Here is a 19,340-nt window from a genome sequence, read left to right as displayed (position 1 = left end):
CTTTTTCATTCTCCTCTTTCATTTTCATCAAGAGGCTCTTTAGTTTTTCTTCACTTTCTGCCATAAGGGTGATGTCATCTGCGTATCTGAGGTTATTGATATTTTCTTGGGAATCTTGATTCCAGCTTGTGCTTCATCCAGCCTGGCATTTCAGATGATGTACTCTGTATATAAGTTAAATAAGCAGGGTGACAATATACAGCCTTGATTTACTCCTTTTCAAGTTTGGAACCAGTATGTTGTTCCATGTCCAGTTCTAATGGTTTCTTGTTGACCTGCAAACAGATTTCTCAGGAGGCACGTCAGGTGGTCTGGTATTCCCATGTCTTGAAGAACTTTCCACAATTTGTTGTGATCCACACAGTCAAAGGCTTTGGGATAGTCAATAAAGCAAAAGTAGATGTTTCTCTGGAATTGTCTTGCTTTCTCTATGATCCAACAGATCTGGCAATTTGATCTCTGGTTCCTCTGCCTTTTTGAATCCAGCTTGAACATCTGGAAGTTCTTGGTTCACATACGGTTGATGCCTGGCTTGGAGAATTTTGAGCATTACTTTGCTAGCATGTGAGATGAGTGCAGTTGTGTGGTAGTTTGAACATTCTTTGGCATTGCCTTTCTTTGGGATTGGAATGAAAACTGACATTTTCCAGTACTGTGGCCACTGCTAAGTTTTCCAAATTTGCTGGCATATTGAGTGCAGAACTGTCACAGCATCATCTTTTAGGATTTGAAATAGCTCAACTGGAATTCCATCACCTCCACTAGCTTTGTTCATAGTGATGCTTCCTAAGGCCCACTTGACTTTTCATTCCAGGATGTCTGGCTCTAAGTGAGTGATAACACCATCCTGGTTATCTGGGTCATGAGGATCTTTTTTGTATAGTTCTTCTGTGTATTCTTACCACCTCTTCTTAATATCTTCAGCTTCTGTTAGTTCATACCATTTCTGTCCTTTATTGAGCCCATCTTTGCAAGAAATGTTCCCTTGATATCTCTAATTTTCTTGAAGACATCTCTAGTCTTTCCCTTTCTATTGTTTTCCTCTATTTCTTTACATTGATCACTTAGGAAGGCTTTCTTATCTCTCCTTGTTATTCTTTGGAACTCTGCCCAGGATCTTACAAAAGAAACAAATCACTCAACTCCATTTCATAATCAAAATTTCTCTTCCCATATATTCTCACTTTGCAGACAAAGGTCCATATAGTCAAAGCTATGGTTTTTCTACTAGTCATGTACAGATGTGAGAGTTGGACCATAAAGAAAGCTGAGAGCTGAAGAATTGCTGCTTTGTATCTGTGGTGCTGGAGAAGACTCTTGAGAGTCCCTTGGACTGCAGGATATCACACCAGTCAATCATAAAGAAAATCGGTCCTGAATGTTCATTGGAAGGACTGGTGCTGAAGCTGAAGCCCCAATACTTTGGTCACCTGCTGAGAAGAGCCGACTCATTGGAAAAGACCCTGATGCTGGGAAAGACTGAGGGCAAGAGGAGAAGGGGACAACAGAGGATGAGATGGTTGGATAACATCATTGACTCAGTGCATATGAGTTTGAGCAAATTCTGGGAGATGGTGAAGGACAGGGAAGCCTTGCCTGCTGCAGTTCATGGGGTAGCAAAGAGTGGGACATGACTGAGTGATTGAGCAACAACAATATGTTCTCATCTTCCAAATGCACCAGATCCTATCTTCCCTTTGGTCTGTATCCTTTGAGGATGATTTTGAAGAGCTGAGCCCCTGTAATGTTTGGGAACCCCAGTCTTGGAAATTGAAGTAGCCCCGTGTTGGCTATTACCCGAGAGCACTGGCCGTAGAGAAATAGGACTTGAGATACAATGTCCTGATCAAGCCTGGTTAGGAGTTGACTCTTAGGTGCATGGAGGGCCACGGCTCCATAGATTACCATGACGTCAGTTTTGCTCAGGCTCTTTTTCCCAGAGAAAATACCCTGAAGAGGAGAAAAGAGAGACATGAAAAATATGGCTGAAGGAGTTTCTTTTCCTCTCATGATTTTTCCTAATCCTATGGGCCACTATGGGAGTTAAGAAATGGGACTGGGATTATTAAAATGAGTCTGAAGCTGATATGCTTGCTGATATAAATTTCAACACCCAGAATGGTGTGGTGGATCTACCAGGCTTTAATAGAGGTACTTGAGAGAGGGCTTGCATTCATTTTACTCATTCTTCCTCTTCTTTAGGGGAAGCAGTATATGCAATGGAAACTGTCCATGAGGCCTGAGGAGCCAGAAGAGGGATAAAACTAGACACCCACAGAGCTCCTCAGGTCCTCCCAGGTCAGTATGAGTGACAGGAAGTGGAGGAGACTTGTTATCTAGCTGGTCATTCTACAGGGCTTGGGCTCAGATGGTTCCAACCGGGAATAAAGACCGAGGATGGGAGCAAGTATGATATGGAGAAAGGATGTCCACGGATGGAGTCAGTGTCACTCGCCTTTGCAATGACCAAGGGGTTTGGAGGAGAAGGATATTCTTTTTACCTTACATCGATTCATGAAAAACTTTTCCCGATCTTGGAATGTTTTAAGAACTTTTAAGACAACTTCAAAGTGTTTCTCAGCACAGTATCCTAAGATAGATGTTATTCCCTAAAATCAGAAAAGACAGGGCATTTTGATGCATCAGGAACTCTAGGTGCTGGAGGTATAGGAGTCAACAGAACACACCAAACTCCTCATCCTCTTGAGTGTAAAACCAGGGGAAGTCACAAGGAAGTGACATAAAGTGAATACGCAAATCCAGTAAGCCTATAAATATATAGTATGTCAAATGGTGATAAGTGCTGTAAGAAAAGAAGAAAAAAGTGTAGCTTCTATAAGTTCGGGGAGTTGGCAATACAAATAGAGTAGCCAGACAAGTTGTCAATAAAAGGGTGACATGGAGAAGAGCCCCGAAATAAGCAAGAGAGTGAGCTAATGGACTTCCTGGAAATGAAAGTTCCAAACAGAGAGAGTATGTGCTAAGGTCCTGAGGTCCACCAAGGAGGACAGATGGAACAAAGAAGTAAAAGATGAGGTCAGAGAGAAAGTGGGGGTTGGTCTGAGTAAGGTCTCTTAGGCCACACTCAATACTTTGGATTTTTAATCTTAGACCAGTGGGAAGCAAGTGGAGGTTTTCTTGAGCTGGAGTTGACTATCATTTCTACAGGATCACTCTCCTTCTGAAACTTTACCTTGAAAAGTGTAAGTGTTAGTTGCTTAGTCCTGTCTAACTCTGTGACCCCATGGACTATAGCCCTTCAGGTTCCTCTGTCCATGTGATTCCCCAGGCAAGAATACTGGAGTGGGCTTCCATTCCATTCTCCAGGGGATCTTCCTGACCCAGGGATTGGACCCAGCTCTCCTGCATTGCAGGCAGATGTTTTACTGTCTGAGCCACCAGGGAAGCCCAAGGTTAACTTCACCCTTAGGTGATTAAAATGTTGAAAGCTCCTGTTTCACACTCTGTGTTCATATTTCCCCCTTGCCCACATTCTTTCCACCTCACTTGCTTCAGGCTCACTTCACCACTGTACCTTCATGCCAGTTTGTTCATGAGTCCTGATTTGTTTCATTTGGTTGCATAATCCTGCTAGAGCCAGCATGAGAATCCAGGGACTAGACTTCTGTCATCAAGCTCTCAACCAGCACTGTTCTTAGATATAGGGTCTTACACTCTCTACCACCAGGAGATGCTTGGAAGAAATCTTTAAAGGCTGGTGGCCTGGTGTCTCTGTGTTCCTTGGTCATGGTGCCTTGGTTCCTTAGGTTCCTTTACATCCTAAGATGTAAACTTCTGTGACTTTCCATCTCCGGGTCCTCTCACCCCACAGTGCTCTGTGTTTCTCCTCTCCCGACCCATCTTCCTAACTTCTTAACTCCCTCCCCATCTTTCCAGCTCTGACCTATGTCCCACTGTCTTTCTGTCATGTGAGTCTGGAAAATCCCAGGCCCTGGATAAATCTGACTCTCATACTTGTCTATCACCTATCCGTATACCCCATTTGTTGGATGCTACCGGGAAAAAAAATGACACCCCTGAGAAAATTGCTGGAGTAGAAGATGATTTCAACTCCCCAAGGGGCCCTCAAATCTGCACACATATCCTATTTGTTTTCTTTAATCTATTTTCTCTCTCCAATTCCTCACAGTTGTAATTTCAGATCTTCTCTCCTGAAACTCCTTACTAAGCATTTTCTATGAAAAAAAACTTTGAGGAGTCTATTTTCCTTTATTTTATTTGGAGGAACTTGAGGGATGCAGGCAATGTGTTGTGGAGACAGGATTTGAATCCAGCTGGTCTGACACCAGAATCAGAGCCTAGGTGTCACCTGAGTGAGAGAGTCACTCTTAGGAGAAGGAAGGCCAGCTGATCAGTGAGACTTAGAGAGTTATGTGTTAACTCCTCACCAACCCAGAGGCCATTTGCTAAGTGATTTGAGTGTGCAGGATACACTGAAGAACTTGAAGCAAAGTTAAGTAAAAGAGGAATTTGAGAAGCTTAAGTGGATGTCACAAAGTTCATCTTCCTTCCAAGGCTTGTGAATTCCTCAGACTTTGAATGATGGCCATATGGTATGCTTGGATCTAAAATAAACTTAATTGTTTTCTAGCCCAGAGCAGAACTAAAAGGGCAACTAGAATGGAAATAATGGTGTTAGGAATAATGTCAATGAGAAATAACTGAAGGCTGAATATCTGAGATGGAAAAAAGAACTAACGACGATATAAAGTCAGTTTTAAAAGTTCAGTAAGTATAATGTTTTCCAGCTATTTACAATGGGGAAAGGACGCTAAACACCTGAGAATTTCTGAGACAGGTATATAAAAAGACAGACTATGATCATTTATTTTTTACTAGCTGGTCTTTATTCCTGGGTGGTTTCTTTTCTTAAACAGACATCGTCTTTTTCTTCACATATGCTCTCCAGCTTAGGCTAGGGTAGGGAATAGGCAAAAGCTCTTTGCAAAAGCTCTCCAGGTTATATTTTCTCTAGGAGGAAAACCAATGATACATAACCTTACTTTCGGCTTACACATTTAATGATTTTGGTACTTACAATCATGCCCTTATGTTACAAAGCCAAGGTCAAAATATTTTTAAAATACTCTTGTTGAGTAGGAGTGACTGAAATTCATTTTTCACTATTTTCACAAATCTGATTAGATAATGAAGCACTGATTTTTAAATAGGGAAACCTCAACCTAAATGTCCATCAACAGATGAATGGATAAAGAAGATGTGGTACATATATATGATGGGATATTACTCAGCCATAAAAAGAAATGAAATTGGGCCATTTGTAGTGACATGGACGGACCGTCTACAGAGTAAAGTAAGTCAGAAAGAGAAAAACAAATATTGCATATATTTGGAATCTAGAAAAATGGTACAGAGGAACCTATTTGCAGAACAGAAATAGAAAACGCAGATGTAAAGAATATACTACCATGTGTAAAATACATAGTTAGTAGGAAGCTGCTGTGAAACAAACACAGGGAGCTCAGCCCGGGAAGAATGGTGGGTGAGAGGGAGCCTCAAGAAGGAGGGTATATATGTATACATATAGTTGGTTTATGCTGTAGTACAGCAGAAAATAACATACTGTAAAGCAGTTAGACTCTAATAATAATAAAAAATAGGGAAGCCTCATTTTTCTGAAAAATTCTGTTGGACTATTTTGAATGTATGTGTGGATAATTCTGCGTGGATAATTCTGGATAAGTAAGCTATTAATGTAAGAACTGCCAGCGGTTTTCCAGAGGGAATTCACTATCATTGTCATGAGAGGAAATTGAGAGAAAGTGGTCCCACCTGTCGTTGGTCCCCCAGGTGGTGGGGAGCAGCCAGAAATTCCTTAATCTGTGAGCTGACAAAGTCCACATCTTGGCAGGATGCCAAGGTGGTTCCCAAGGCTTTCCAAAGAAATTTCTGGAAAACAAAGGACAAGCAACAGAATGTTAAAAGTTGGAAAGCAAGACTGATAAAAAGTAGAAAGAGTAAAAACAGTCATTCAAAAAAAAAAAAAAAAAGACATTGAGTTGACTTAGGACTGCTTGCTTATCAAGCACTTTCGCGTATTGTCTCTTCTTCAAAATGTTCCCTCCCCACAGGCTCTGTCCTCTGCCTGTGCTCTCCTGCCTTCCTCTATGCTGTGTGCCCTGCCATCATAATAATACCTTTTATTACCTACTGTGATTTTTAATTTTCTTATTGTCTCTATGCTCAGAATTTCAGTTCTTGGTAGCAGAGGTTTTCACTGATTATCTATGTACAAATAAGTGTTAATAAGTTCTTATTGAATAAACATGCTCAATGAAAATTGGGTTATTTTGAAGACAATGTCATCTGATATTTTCAAACTTCACAGTATATTGACTTGGTTTATAGTTTAAGAGATTTAACAGTAGTTTTGAAAGTAATACCTTGGCTTCTCTACCATTATCTCTCTCCAGAAGTGCTGTCAGACTGGTGTTAGGAATGAAGCAGAAAAGTCACATAAGAACTTTCACATACACATGTGTCTTCAGTAATGAACACTGAGTAAATTGAGGAAGGAAAGCACCCAGTGGAGGAACGCTGGTGACAGAGCATGTCAGGAATCATTCTGTGGCTTCCACCCCCTCCAGAGGCGGTGAGAGTGTTGGATCCATTATGCCAGCCATACGCTGGGCACTTCTGTAGTGTCAGGATGGAGAAAAGGCAAGTAGAACAGGCACTGCTTCCTGTCATCTTTCATCGGTGGCCATGCAGAGTTATTGACTAGGGGCAAGGGACAGCCCTGCAGTAGCTTGTGTTTGAAAATCACAGCACATGCCTGGCTGTAAATAGGTGTATGAACATGCAGGTATACAAAGCAATTTAATACCAGACTGGCATCTTTTAATTTAGAATGTCTGTCTTGTTACAGAAAGGAGAGAAAAATGGCCAGTTGGAAGTCCACTCCAAAAACTCTGCAGAGCTCAAAGGATTGTAGCTCTTTGAGTGGTCATTAGTAATCAGAAAGGATCTATGGCACAGGAGGAATGGAAAATCTAGGCATAACAGATAAAGACAAATTAGCACATTCAGGAGAAATTGTACAGATTAATCTGATTTGGGATGGGAGGGGGCCATAAGGCTATAAAACAGGTGGAACAGAGTAAGAGTAGACTTGATCAGAGTAAGATTCTGATGAGGGAGCATCCACTCCATTCTCAGTTGTCTAGGCAAAAGATCCCCTGAGTGGGGCCAAAGCTGCTAGAGTCTATTTAGTTTCATCTTGGGAGAAGGGTAGGAAAGAGGTGGGAAAATCTTGTGCTGCAGGAATATTGATTTGAGGAAGGAGGAAAATATATTGTATTATAATATAGCTTCAGTGCCTCCCAGTACTGCTGACCTTTTGCTTATCTGCTGAATTTTGTCAGATTCAATGAATAGTGCATTCACACCTGGGGACTTGGTTAGGAATCCCAGAAATCAGAAAGCCCGAATTGGGGGAAAATTGTGGTTGATCGTAAAATAGCCATAATCTTTCTATCTCATTTCTGTCCATGCTTCCCTGCTATGGGAGTTTGTGATTCCTATCAAGACAAGTCTATTTCTCCATTCTTTGGATCTGGGCTTGCCTTGCAACTTGCTTTTGTCACTGGAATGTGGTAGAAGTGATAGCATGCCCCCTTTGAGCTTAGACCTCAAGGATCTTGCATGCATCACTGCCACCACCATGAGAGCAAGCCCCTGATAGCCTGCTGCAGGATGAGGGACTGCAAGGAGCAGAAACAAGCTGTCCTAGACAAAATCATCCCAGACCAGCCAATCCCCAGTACACCCCAGTGAGGCTAGTTGAGATCAGAAGAATTTGAAAATGATGTAAGAGAGTTGTAGGTTGATAATAAAGGATTTGTGGGAAGAAACACTCAATACTGGGAACACTTAATAACTGAGCAAATGTCTTTCCAGGGGGGAATAAATTTTGGAATGATATAACCACAGTGATAACTACAATCTACTTTTTATTGAACACATGCCATGTGCCAGACACTTTACTAGGGTCTTTATATACTTTATCTCATCAAACCCTTATAACAATACAATCCTCAGAGAGAGATAAAAATTTCCATCTTATTGGTGAGTATACTGAGGCTCTGAAAAGGTTAAAAATTTTACCAAAAGCTGCATTAGTAGTTAAGTAGTGGAAGCTGAATTCAAACTCCATTTGGAATGGATGGTTACAGTGTGGAGGGTTTGGTAGAGGTCATGTGTAGAGAGAGGAATGAAAATTGGTAAATTTGTAAAAATGTAAATTTGAGCGTTGTTTTTTTTTTTTTTTCAATTAAAAAAAAAATGATAGATTATTTCCCGCAGCCGGCCTCACATGAGTGGCCCAGTGGAATGGAAACCAAGGCATAAACTGGCATTAAACCAGTGCTATGGTTAAGAGGCTGCTATTCGCTCTCGAGTAATTTTTTTTTTCCTTCTCTAGAACAGAACCTCCAAATTTTGGTCAGGCATGTATTTATCTTAAAGGCACTATACTCAGCAGTTTTCCTTGCAGATAGGCTGTGGCCCTGTAACTTTGGGTCAAATAAAGGTAAATAGAAGGGACCATTTTTCTAACCACTTCTTCCTCCTTTGCATTGCAGTGCAGACAAGCTGGAACTTGCACCACAATTTTTGGTCATAAATTAGAAGGTATGGTCTCTGAGCTGAAAAACCAACCTTCTCAACAGAGGTGTTGCTGTAACTGTCCATTTGCTGGTTGAAATCCCGACTCAGTTGAATGGTCCAGGCTACATCACTGATCTTCCATAACGATTCTTTGAGCAACTGTTGAAGGAGGTGAAAATCAGATATGAATGTGACTGTTTAATGTGTTTTCTTGCTACTTTTCTGTTACAATATATTCTACAAGTATAAAATGTATACTATATGGGATTATTCCTTTTCCCATAAAAACTTGATTACTTTGAAACTTTTCTTCTTATTTTAGAAGACATACTCCGTATTGTTCTGAATTTCCAGTAAGAATCAGATCCACAGGAAGTGGAAGTTAACTTCATGTAAGTGCCTTCTGTTTTCCTTTTAAATAAAAATTGCCAAAAGACTTACAATAGAAACTCATCCAATCTGAAACTTAAATTGAAGTTAACATTTTTCAAGGTTTCAGTAGATTTGGAAAAACTCCACTTGTCAAAGTTAGTTTGCTTTATTATTTACTAAGAAAAAGGGACATTTTTGGAATAGTGAGTTAAAGGCCTTGAAGAACCAATTAGATATACAAGCACAAGTTGCCAACTTCAACTGGAGTAATGAAATATTCCTCATTTCATCAATTATTTTGAGCCAGGGCCACAATCAGTCATCTGAACCCATGTCTTTCTTCATTGAACCATACATGAAGAGGTGTTTTTGTCCTTTTGGAGGACAAAATCCATTGCAATTTCTAAAATCTATGATTTCTCCTGCGTTTTCTCTATCTTAATCTTAGACAGAACACAGTGTCAAAACCATTGAAAAAGTTTGTGAACATGTTTTCTTAATAAGAATTCATTCAATGGATCTTTTGAAAAGTAAAAATTGTACAACCTTGGCATTATAAGGGAAGAAAGCAAATGTAGACAGTTTTGGAAAAAGAAGCCAAGAAGTATACTCAAGATTGGAGGAAGGGAAAGTAATGTTCTCAAGGCTTCAAGAACTTTCCTTCCTAGTAAGAACAGTTATTTTAAAATGGTAAGTGGGGAAATAAGGTAGAAATTATGATAGAGGGAGGGAGGAAGAGATAGAAGAAGCATGAATATAGGAGGAAGATAGATTCTAGACTTAAGGAACAGGAAGAATAGAGCTGTTGCTTTCAAACCTCATATTGGATAAGACTCATTTGTGAGCGTCATCAAGACCTGTAAGCTGTCAGGTACCCCCTCTTGGAGATTCTGATTCTAGAAGGGGGGTTTTAGGGGTAGAGGTGCTGTGGAGACATCACTGAAATATTACATTTTATAGAAATTATAGTTCACATGAAAAGATGCTCAGCATTGCTAATTATTAGAGGAACACAAATCAACTCTAATGTCCATAAACAGAGACATGGATAAAAAAGCTATGGTACATATATACTGTGGAATATTACACAGCCATAAAAAGGAATGAAATAATGCCATTTGTAGCAACATGATGGATCTAGAGATTATCATACTAAGTAAGTCAGAGAAAGATAAATATCATATGATATCACTCTTATGTAAGATATAATTTTTTTTAAAGATGCAAATGAATTTATTTATAAAACAGAAGTAAACATAGATATCAAAAACAAACTTACGGTTACCAAAGGGAAACATGAGAAGGGGAGGGATAAATCAGGAGCTTGGGATGAACACAAACATGTCTACTATATAAGATAGATAGCCAACATGGGGGCTTCCTAGTGGTGCTAATGGTAAAGGACCCGCTCACCGATGCAGGAGATGTAAGATATGTGGGTTTGATTCCTGGGCTGGGAAGACCCCCTGGAGGAGGGCACAGCAACCCAATCCAGTATTCTTGCCTAAAAAATCCCATGGACAGAAAAGCCTGGCAGGCTATAGTCCATAGGGTCACAAAGAGTTGGACACTACTGAGGTGACTTAGCACAACTAACAAGGGCCTACAGTATAACACAGGGAACTCTTCCCAATATTCTGTGATAACTTATATGAAAAAATAATCTAAAAATGAATGAATATATATATGTGTAATTGAGTCATTTTGCTGTATGCCTGAAACTAAGACAATATTGTCAATCAGCTTTACTCCAATAAAACTAAAATACTAAAAAAATCTAGTAAATTTTATAATCAAAATCCTAAAAAGTTATTTGACAGGTCCTTTTTAAAATATAAATTTAAAAATCATTATAAATACCCTTAGCTTACTTTTAAAAATACACCTTTTCTGTAATACATAGTAATAAATACATCCCCTCAAAACTGCCCCCAAATGAAAACAAACTACAATGAGGTACTACCTCATTAGATTAGTATGATTAGAATGGTCATCTTTAAAAAGTCTACAAATAACAAATGCTAGGGAGGGTGTGGAGAAAAGGGAACCTTCTTACATTCTTGGTGAGAATGTAAGTTGGTACGGCCCCTGTGGAAAACAGTATGGAGGGTCCTCAGAAAATAAAAAAATAGAATTGCTATATGATACAGCAAGCCTGCTCCTGAACAAAACTATAATGCCAAAAGATACATGCAGCTCTATGTTCATAGCAGCACCATTCACAATAGCCAAGACACAGAAGTAATCTAAGTGTCCATAAATACATGAATGGATAAAGAAGATGTGGGACATAAATACAATGAAATACTACTCAGCTATAACAAAGAACAAAATAATGCCATTTACAGCAAGATGGATGCAAGTAGAGACTATCATACTAAGTGAAGTAAATCAGAAAAAGACAAATATCATATGGTATCACTTATATGTGAAATCTAAACTATGACACAAGAGAACCTATTTATGAAATAGATACAGACTCTTGGACATGGAGACCAGACTGGTGGTTGCCAAGGGGGACAGGGAGAGGGAAAGGATGGAGTGGGAGGTTGGGATTAGCAAATGTAAGCTTTTATATAGAGAGTGGATAAACAACAAGGTCCTACTGTATAGCACAGAGAACTATATTTAATATCCTATGATTTACCATAATGAAGAATGTATATGTATATATATAGATATGTAGAACAGAATCACTTTGCTGTACAGCAGTAAATCAATAAATTCAATTAAAAAATAAAGAAGCCATAGTTAATTTCTATATAGGTGGTTTATGCACTGAAACTCTGTTGGATTAAAAGCTTCCTGGCTGTGGGCTCCTTGATCTTCTGTGGACTCCTAAAACCAATGTGCTGTTTGTAACGCTAATGTCCAAGTCCTATGTGCAAGTCCTATCTTATAGTTTTGGGGATTTGACATTATGGCACTGTTGGCTGTCAAAGTCCAAAAAGTTATGGATGAGAGTAAGATTCTTTTCTGGAGAAGGGGTGCAATATGGTCTTTTGGTGTTTAGACATCAAGAAAAAGATAATGAGAAGCAGATATAGGAGGAAATGGAGTTGTATTTAGGAGCAAAGAAGTGGAAATTATGTTAATTTCTATTTCTCTATATGAATGATGAAAGAATGCAATTGGAAGGAGAGGAGAAAACTTGAAAATTAGAGAAGATTTAAGAAAGAGGGAGAAAAATATTAGTACGTGAAATCTTCAAAACTGTCCTAGATTCTGAACCAAATTGAAGACTAAAGATAGTTGTTCAAATTATGGTAATTCAAAGAGTACAGTTGACACGATCACATCTAATAGTCTAACAATTTTCTCAAGAAAAGAAATGCTGTTTTCTGCCCTTGGGAATTTAATTCTTTCTGGTCAAGGTGAGTAATTTTAGGTGGTTTCATCACCCCATCATCAACAGTTGGTCTGGGAGCCATCTTTACCTGAAGCAGCATGGTCTCCCACAGCACGATACTACTGTTCTTTCCTAGAAACAGAAATTGGTGCAATAAGGGCAAAAAAAAAAAAAAAAAAAAAATTCAAGATGTACTTCTCCCTTGCCAGGTTCCCACTGGATGCTAGTGTTCCATTTTCAGTTTTCTCCCTACACAGGATGGTTATTTAAGATTAAAATTACTATGTTAGCAATCTTAAATTGCTAGTTCATGGTAAAAATCCAGGCTTTTTGCCAATTTCAACAGTACTTACTGAATGATAGTATTTTAATATTCTAGCATAGATGAATAGTAACATTTTAGAATACTACCAAAAGAAGACTTCTCTAAATACAAGAAAAAGACCAGATCACAAGTAAAAGTTCTTGCTAAGTATGTAACCCACCTGGCCTTATTACAGTATAAGTATTTGGTAGAGAAATGGAACCTGAGGAGTCTAAGACAAAACAGAGCTGTCCACCTTGCATATCAAGTTCACTGTCCTTATTGTCTAGCATGAACACTCATGGCTTAAGACACAGAAGGGATGCCTTGTTCTTCGTGCTCTTGCCTCCTTGAATAAGACCTGATCCCATGCACTTGTACCTTCCAAAGGCTGTAGGAGTTCAGGTATGCGTGTTTTCCACAGCTCTACTAAATTTGGGTGAATTATCTCAGGCAATATCTTCAAAAGTCCTATTGCACCAGCCCCACGCAATTTCCCCACACTAGCGAGCATAGATATTACCTGGAGGATGGAAGAAAAATTACTGATCAACTCAGGGGTATTTAAAGGGCTCACCGACATTTTCCTTTTAATCACTGTTCTGGATTCCCTAGAATCCTTCATTAGATAATCTTTTAACAGACCATCACAGACTATTCTAGAGTAAAGCTAATACTTAGACATCCATCTGTCCAATTTTTTTCTGCAGATAAAAGTGAAAAAGTGTATGGAAGGCATCAACTGAAAATAAATGAAATGTACTAACAGATCTATCTGTGAATTAAATAAGGGCACGTGGAGATACAACTGGAGTAAATGATGCATATGTGGCCAAAAGGAGAGAGAGAGAAATCTGAACAACAAATATGCAATTTGCTTGAATCATTCTCACGGATCAGATTCAGTTTACGCTTATTAAAAAATCATAAATGAAGTTTTAGGAAACATTTCAGAGTTAGGAGATAATCTTGCCAGGAATAAATTTTCATGAGTGTCATTAATATAGCAGAACATTTATTATGCCGTTTTAGTGTTTCTTTTGGTTTGGAGTATCTTTGTCGCTTTTACTATCATTTATTTGGAACTGGAAATATCTGCATTGGTTTAAATTGATCCCGCCTTGATTTTTCATAACTCACTCACCAGAAGTCTGGCTAGTAGCTGTTGTGGTGAAGGAAGTTTCACTAGAAAGAGAAAGCAATTTTCATTACTGTTATGGGGACTAGAAAAATTCAGATTGGGATTGGGTGTATGAGTGAAGCCCTGTAGCCCTTCAGGAAATGAATCTCATAAGAGAAAAGTTTTGCTTTGTTTTTGAATGTACAAACCAGTTCCTGTAGAGATGACAAGTGCTGTTGATTCTTTGGCATTCTTCTTCTTTCTTTCCTCTGCCATAAACAGAATCCTGATGATATTAAACAGGTATTTCAGCGTTCCTGTATATTCTGCAGGTACCACGAAAGTCAGGATTCTGGGCCATAGCACCTGTGGAAAACGAAGGCAAAATGAAAGTGCTGCTTGTTCTTTTCCATTATTCCTCCCTGGTCCTCACTGTGTGTTTCCCTCTAGTTTAGAAAACTTCCTCTCATTTGTTATTATTTTGCTCTTTGGGCCAAATCAAAATGAAATCATGAAATCCGCCTCTGCTGAGCACATTCATTTTCAGGCGCTACTGGCCATGAGTGTTTCTCCATGGGGTTGCTGCTGGAATCTGGGACAGGACAAATCTTCACTGTGGGTCACTGCAGGAAGCGCCAGGCTCTGCTCACCAAGTGCCCTTAAGCCCCGCGTCAATATGACAACCAAAAATGCCCCATATATTTCTCCAAACTCCAAGACTGGAGTGGAACGCTCCAAAGTGAGACGGATTGGGAATGGATAGCGAATGGACTGTGTTTGCCGTCTGTGCTCCAGGTGCTAACTTCTGTAGTCTGTGTGTTTCACATCCCTTGGAAAACTTGAATATGGTTCATGTCCTAATGGAAACCTAGGTATCGACTTGGACTCTGCCTTTTGTCTTGCCATCTGCATTTAATCACCAACATGCTGAGTTGCTTCAGTCATGTCGGACTGTTTTTGACCCCATGGACTGTAGCCTGCCAGGCTCCTCTGTCCATAGGATTCTCCTGGCAAGAATACTGGAGTGGGTTGCCATGCCTTCCTCCAAGAGATCTTCCTGACCCAGGGATAGAATTCAAGTCTCTTATATCTCTTGGATTGGTAGGTGGGTTCTTTACCACTAGTGCCACCTGGGAAACCCCATTGAATCACCAAGCCTAGACCTTTTTTTCATTATAAGATTTTTCATGCCCTTGCGTATTTCCCTTCCTAATTTTATGACCCATATCCAGTGTCTATGAATCTCATCTCATCTTATATATAGTCTCTGTGCTTAGACTACTCATGTCAATTCACCGACTTCTTATAGTTATCAAATGTTTCAGTTCAGTTCAGTCGCTCAGTCGTGTCCGACTCTTTGCGACTCCATGAATCGCAGCACGCCAGGCCTCCCTGTCCATCACCAACTCCCAGAGTTCACTCAGACTCACGTCCATCGAGTCAGTGATGCCATCCAGCCATCTCATCCTCTGTTGTTCCCTTCTCCTCCTAACCCCAATCCCTCCCAGCATCAGAGTCTTTTCCAATGAGTCAACTCTTCACATGAGGTGGCCAAAGTACTGGAGTTTCAGCTTTAGTATCATTCCTTCCAAAGAAATCCCAGGGCTGATCTCCTTCCGGATGGACTGGTTGGATCTCCTTGCAGTCCAAGGGACTCTCAAGAGTCTTCTCCAACACCACAGTTCAAATGTTTGGCCCTTGCTTAAAATTTCCAGTGGCTCATCAAGGACAAGGTAGGAATTTAGCATTTCAGATCCTTTATGATTCTGGCTCTAGACTACTTTTTCATCATTTACTACTAGATCAGAAATTCCCCAAACTTTAATATGCATCAGAAATGTTGGAACTTATTTGCATGCTGATTCATGGGTCCCACGCCCAGATATGCTGACTCATTTAGGTCTGGCATGTGACCTGGAAATCTGCATTTTAAATAAATATTGCAGGTAATCTACAATCACACCTTAAAATACCATCCTAGATAAAGCCTCCGATTCACTTAAATTGGTCTGTAGATTGTCTTCTGGCTGTGCCATGTATTTCTGGCCATTAAATCCTTTCCCAGGTTGTTTTTCTTAAGCAAAACGCAGATCCCAAAGTTCCTGAGGTTCAGGTTATTTTAAACCTCAAGTGAGGTCTGAGAATGTGTGCTTTTAACACCTTCCCAGGTAAGTGGGGGTAAGTTTAGCATTCACTGCCTTACTACTTGGGAAGAAGAGAAACAATATATTAAGATGCTTATAAACTGCCATTTGCCTCCAGATATAAGAGTATGTAGCTAATTTAACACCTGTTTTTGAGAAACCATTATGTGCTGGCCTTGAATATTCTCACATAATTTCTCTGGCCAGAGCGTCAAAAAGCTGATGACAGATGGAGTACCAACTTCTTTACTCCTAAATGGACAGAGCTTTAGAAAGGTGATCAAAGGAACTATGATTGGTGACAGAAGACTCCGTACCTGAGGCATTCCAATGACCAGTGGGTCCAGGGTTTTTAAGACCTCCAGGCTTATTTCTCGGATAGATGTCTCTCCCTTTTCAGTCTCCTGGGAGTTAGGTTTTATTGGTTTCTCCTTTAAGAAAGATGAAGCAGGTGACTTGTTAATAATCCCTGTTGTTGGTCTCCTCTGACCTTGGGTGTGTTCTTAGTCTCTGGGGTGGAGGATAAAGTCACTCAGCTTAAAGGGCTTGAGGAACCCAGTGACCTTGGACTCCAGTATCTAACCCCTGCTTCTAACTGCTCTTTGGAAGAAGGGGGAGACAAAAATGCCTCTGGCTTTTTTCATAGAAAAACAAACACTGTGAACTTCAGTTACCCCCTTTCTCAGGCCTTTCCCCATTTTTCTCTGGGACAAAAATTTCCACTACTTCCTATGGAGTGGACTGCAATTTCACTTGCAGGTTGTAAGATCACTGAGATCTTAGACATGTGTTTTTCAGGTTCTTCATCCAAAGGAACCAGTGTAACAAGTATGGATGTTTCCTGTTTTCTAGAGACAATTCACTTTCTCTGCCTCTCTCCAAACCAGCCCCCAGCCTTGGAGGCCAAGTTGTCTCCTCTCTAGGGAAAACTGTGAGTTAACCTACCTTGCATTTATGATAAGTTAGAAATGGCATCAGTGGAAGGGAACTGAGAACACTAGATGCTGAAAAATTTATTAATAAAAGTGAAAGCTTAAATATGACTTTAGTTACTAAATTGAACTTCAGGTATTTTTAAAAATCCAGTCGAGTCAACTGCACTTGCTGCAGAGCAGCACTCAAGATGGCACCCTCTTCGTACCAGATTCTTGTTGGACATTGAAAACTGGGTGAAGATGTAGTCAATCAGTGGCCAGCCTTCCCGGGCTTCAATGTAGCATTTTTCACACATGGTTTGGATGAGGAGGAGGGTGGAGTTCCTCACCTAGAGTAGGGAAAATACATTAACAATATTTCATTTCTTTGGGCAGAATGGAAATTTAGATACTCCTATTGTGTAACCTTTATGGATTGTTCAGCGGGAATCTTAAAAAAAAAAAAAACAACCCTATAAATTGAATGATATTACTGTAATAGATGGGGCTTCCCAGGTGGCTCAACGGTAAAGAATCTGCTTGCCAATGAGCAGACCCCAGGTTTTATCCTTGGGTCAGGAAGATCCCCTGGAGAAGGAAATGGCAACCCATTCCAGTATTCTTGCCTGGGAAATCCCATGGATGGAGGAACCTGGTGGGCTACAGTTCCTGGGGTTGCAAAAGAGCTGAACATGACTGACCAACTAAACAACAACAACAATTACGCCCTGTAGGAGCAGGAAGTAATCTATAAGGTTATGATTTAAGTGTCACTAGCAAAGCTCTCTTTAAGCAAACTCTTTCTAGTTCCCACGACATATCCTGGCTAAAACTCAGTTCAGTTAAGTTCAGTCAGTCCTGTCTTACTCTTTGTAACTCCATGGACTGCAGCACGCCAGGCTTCCCTGTCTATCACCAACTCCCAGAGCTTACTCAAACTCATGTCCATTGAGTCGGGGATGTCATCCAACAATCTCATTCTCTGACATCCCCTTCTCCTCCTGCCTTCAATCTTTCCCAGCATCAGGATCTTTTCCAAGGAGTCAGTTCTTCATATCAAGTGGCCAAAGTATTGGAGTTTCAGCTTCAGCATCAGTTTTTCCAATGAATATTCAGGACTGATTTCCTCTAGGATTGATGGGTTTGATCTTGCAGTCCAAGGCACTCTCAAGAGTCTTCTCCAACATCACAGTTGAAAAGCATCAGTTCTTTGATGCTCAGACTTCTTTATAGTCCAACTTTCACATCCATACATGACTGCTGGAAAAACCATAGTTTTGACTAGTTGGACCTTTGCCGGCAAAGTAATGTCTCTTCTTTTTAATATGCTGTCTAGGTTGGTCATAGCTTTTCTTCCAAGGAGCTAGCATCTTTTAATTTCATGGCTGCAATCACCATCTGCAGTGATTTTGGAGCGACCCCCCCCCCACCCCAAAATAAAGCTTTTCCTTTTCTGTTTTAGCCTATGAAAAGGCTAAAACACTGCCTCACTTAAAAAATCCTCAGTGAAAGATGGCACATTGAAATAAAGTTCCACAATTTCTTATCCACAAACTCAAACTCTAAATGACACTGAAAACTGGGATTTTGTTTCTTAAATTTGGTTCCTACTTGGTTGAGAAACTCAAACTGAACTGTTTTAAAGCTATTTGTTGGTATTCAGTTCCTCAGTCATGTCCGACTCTTTGCGAGCCTATGGACTCTAGCATGCCAGGCTTCCCTGTCCTTCACCACCTCCTGGAGCTTGCTCAAACTCATGTCCATTGAGCCAGTGATGTCATCCAACATCTCTACCCTTTCTATGTAGTGTGAATATGCATACATTTTCTTGAAGAAATCTTAATAGGTTTGATTGTGGGCTACTATCACAGTAACACTTTTTTCTAATCTGAAAAATTGTAAATTATGAAATATGTCTTGCTCTATGGATTTGAATAAATGGTTATGAACCTGTGTCACAAGTTGTTTAATAATTTGGCTTCAATTCATCTATTGGATTGTTTCCCTGGAGGATAGAAACCTCAGATCTAATTCCTTAGTGAATGGGTCTTTTAATGGAGGGTAGGAAGAAAATAATTTTTCACAGGGAAGCAGGGTCCCAAGGTTGCACACACGGACTCTGTAATCTCCTTAACTGAGGAGAAAGAGGTAAACCTTCTCTGTATATTTGCCCAAGGAGTGAGCGCTTTCCTGGAAATTTCTGTCCTCTTTTATTCTACCCTAAATCCTAGCAATGCTTCAATTGGCTTGCTCAATTACTGGGTCAGGTTTATATATATAATCAGTTCAGTTCAGTTCATTTCAGTCGTTCAGTCGTGTCCAACTCTTTGTGACCCCGTGAATTGCAGCACGCCAGGCCTCCCTGTCCATCACCAACTCCCGGAGTTCATTCAGACTCATGTCCATCGAGTTGGTGATGCCATCCAGCCATCTCATCCTCTGTTGTCCCCTTCTCCTCCTGCCCCCAATCCCTCCCAGCATCAGTCTT

General features: G+C 40.1%; 1 protein-coding gene across 1 annotated transcript in view; it reads right to left on the bottom strand.

The window, feature by feature from the left end:
• MROH2B (maestro heat like repeat family member 2B) overlaps positions 1–19,340 on the bottom strand; it is a 72,892-nt gene that overhangs the window by 35,461 nt on the left and 18,091 nt on the right. The window contains exons 12-21 of the mRNA XM_027520296.1: positions 17,080–17,202; positions 16,256–16,369; positions 14,004–14,160; positions 13,819–13,859; positions 13,056–13,197; positions 12,459–12,502; positions 8,701–8,808; positions 5,815–5,931; positions 2,502–2,609; positions 1,798–1,950 (exon numbers count right to left, since the gene is read on the bottom strand). Coding sequence (XP_027376097.1) covers positions 1,798–1,950; positions 2,502–2,609; positions 5,815–5,931; positions 8,701–8,808; positions 12,459–12,502; positions 13,056–13,197; positions 13,819–13,859; positions 14,004–14,160; positions 16,256–16,369; positions 17,080–17,202 — 1,107 coding nt within the window. The remainder of the gene's footprint in view (positions 1–1,797; positions 1,951–2,501; positions 2,610–5,814; positions 5,932–8,700; positions 8,809–12,458; positions 12,503–13,055; positions 13,198–13,818; positions 13,860–14,003; positions 14,161–16,255; positions 16,370–17,079; positions 17,203–19,340) is intronic.

Source organism: Bos indicus x Bos taurus, chromosome 20 (genome assembly GCF_003369695.1).
Source record: "Bos indicus x Bos taurus breed Angus x Brahman F1 hybrid chromosome 20, Bos_hybrid_MaternalHap_v2.0, whole genome shotgun sequence".
Lineage (NCBI taxonomy): Eukaryota > Metazoa > Chordata > Mammalia > Artiodactyla > Bovidae > Bos > Bos indicus x Bos taurus.
The sequence above is the reverse complement of the archived record's forward strand: the minus strand, read 5'-3'. Positions and strand labels throughout refer to the sequence as shown.